A 2500-nucleotide genomic window follows, 5' to 3' on the forward strand; every position below is an offset into this window, starting at 1 on the left:
GATGTTCCTAGCTGTCCCTTTGGGCGAAAACATGAAAACATCATTGCGCCTCCCAACGCGTGAACAGCCCACGTAGAGTTGACCGTGGCGGAGCACTGTTCGCCCAACTGTAACCCAGCGACTTGTAGCGTTTGGCCTTGGGATTTATTGATGGACATTGCGAAGCAGAGTTTAACAGGAAACCGAGAACGCCTGAAGTGGATTGGTAGGTCAGCGCCCGACGGTTGAAGGTGCATGCGTGGAATGAAGATGTCCTCTCCCTTCCCACAACGGGTAAGTATTGTGGCAGTCATTAAATGTGGTGGCAAATGTTTCACACCAGACGTGTGCCGTTGCACTGTTTAGGTGGAACCAAATTCCTGATGAGCATAATGGGCGCACCGACTTTTAACTTCGGGATGTGTGGCGGCAGGCCTGGCAGTTCAAGTGAATTCAGGAATTCAACAGGATAATCGGCAAAAAAGGCGGGGTCTGCTGTCCTATCAATAGATTTGTAGACGTGGACATCACCAGGAATAGCTTCAAGTAGCTGGATATTGATGGAGTTGAGAGTTAAAAAGGTCGAGTTGCGTCCCCTAGACAGTCTGTGGTTTGTGTTTCTGATTCTCGACCCCATGTCGAATTTATCGATTTCTTTTCAGAACTGGGGGAACTTTTCAAAATTTTCGCTGCGTTAGTTTTGAATTATGACATTGGGCTATGTGTGTGTCAAGTTTCATCAGAATCGGTTGAAAGCCGTGGTCAGGGTGAGGGTACAACCTGACAGACACACAGACACGCAGACAGACAAACTGCCGTTTATATATAGAGAGATTTTGTATGCTTTTGATGTTCTCATTTGTAAAATTAATACATAATCTAACATTATAATATCCGAAAGTTGATGAACAAACTGAATTGCTTCTCCATTTCTTATTTGTATTATACATATATATATTGATGTGTGTATATATTTATATATTTATATATATATATATATATATATATATATATATTATATATATATATATATATATATATATATATAATATATATATAATATAAATATATATAAATACATACATACATACATACAAACATACATACATACATACATACAAACATACATACATACATACATACATACATACATACAAACGATGGGCTTCTTTCAGTTTTCGTCTACTAAATTCATTCACAAGGCTTTGATCGGCACCGGACCATGTGACTGGAAAGCAAGCTTCTACTACACAGCCAGGACTGCGCCTATTGTTAAAATATCTTTTCTGCTATCTCTCTCTCTCTTTTCTCTTCAACTGACATCTCAATAATCGTCATGACTTAGTCTCTTCGAACAAAATCATAAGCTATTCGGTTGTTCCGAAAATAATGGCCGATTTCAGAAACATAATTTTATTCTGGAAAAATTAACAATAGAAATGTTTTGATTAGTCAAAGCATGAGCCGGGAACATCTATGCATCTCTACCATCGATCAACGAGATTATTTATGCCTCGTTGATAAAAAACATTAGCTTTGATGCTAAAAAAATCTTCGAAAGCTGATTCTACCTCTGGTTTGGACCTGAAAGTTTAATCACTTTAAAAATGGTAGTCAATGGGTGAAAGATCAGGAGAATATGGAGGATGTGGTAAAATCTCATATTCCAAGTATGTGAGTTTCTGCAGGGTCATTCTTACACCATGTGGCTTTGCATTATCGTGGAGCAGAATTGGGCCACGCCGATTCACCAATGCAGGTCTAAGTTTTTGCAAGTGAGCATGCATTTCAGCAAGTTGATTGCAGTAAATCTCTGCTGTAATGCTCTGATTGGCTTCCAGAAAGCTGTAATGGACAGCACCAATTGCAGACCGCCAGACAGTCAACATAATCTTCTGCTGATGCAACTTTGGCTTTGAGAAACGTTTGGGGGACTCGTCACGATCAAGCCATTGACCTGATCGTTTACGGTTATCATAAAGGATCCACTTTTCATCACAAGTGACTATTCGCTCAAGAAAAGGATCATTGGTGTTTCTCAGAAAGAACATCGAGCACACTTCAAAACGCCGAACCTTTTGATTTTCATTGAGCTCATGCGGTACCCATTTATCGAGCTTTTTCACTTTACCAATCTTCTGCAGATTGTGTGAGACCGTTGCAATGCCGACACTAAGTGCCTGAGACATTTCTTTGACACTTTGATGTGGGTTTTGTCCAACAATTGCTTTCAACTGTTCATTGTCTAGACTGCATGACTGCCCTCTACTTTTTTCATCTTCAAGTCTCTCATCACCACTACGGAACTTCTGAAACCACCTTCGTACGGTGCGATCACTTGTGGACCCCTCTCCCCATGCTCTGTTGACATTGGCAGCAGTTTGGGCGTCATTGTACCCAAGTTTGAATTCATGCAAGAAAAGTAAGCAAAGGTCCGTTTTTGTCATGTTCATAATTAAGGGCACCTATGCTTCAAGAATGTTTTCTGTCTGAAATAAGTAGAAAATTATTAAAGAGCATC

At 39.9% G+C, this 2500-nt stretch overlaps 1 protein-coding gene across 1 annotated transcript in view; it reads right to left on the reverse strand.

Annotated features, from left to right (window-relative positions):
- The window catches only part of LOC115220752 (histone-lysine N-methyltransferase SETMAR-like), a 5051-nt gene extending 2625 nt beyond the window's left edge, over positions 1 to 2426 (reverse strand). The window contains exon 1 of the mRNA XM_029790895.1: positions 2111 to 2426. Within this exon, the coding sequence (XP_029646755.1) occupies positions 2111 to 2426 (316 nt within the window). The remainder of the gene's footprint in view (positions 1 to 2110) is intronic.
- Between the last annotated feature and the right edge of the window lie 74 nt (positions 2427 to 2500).

This window comes from Octopus sinensis, linkage group LG17, assembly GCF_006345805.1.
Source record: "Octopus sinensis linkage group LG17, ASM634580v1, whole genome shotgun sequence".
Classification (NCBI taxonomy): Eukaryota; Metazoa; Mollusca; class Cephalopoda; order Octopoda; family Octopodidae; genus Octopus; species Octopus sinensis.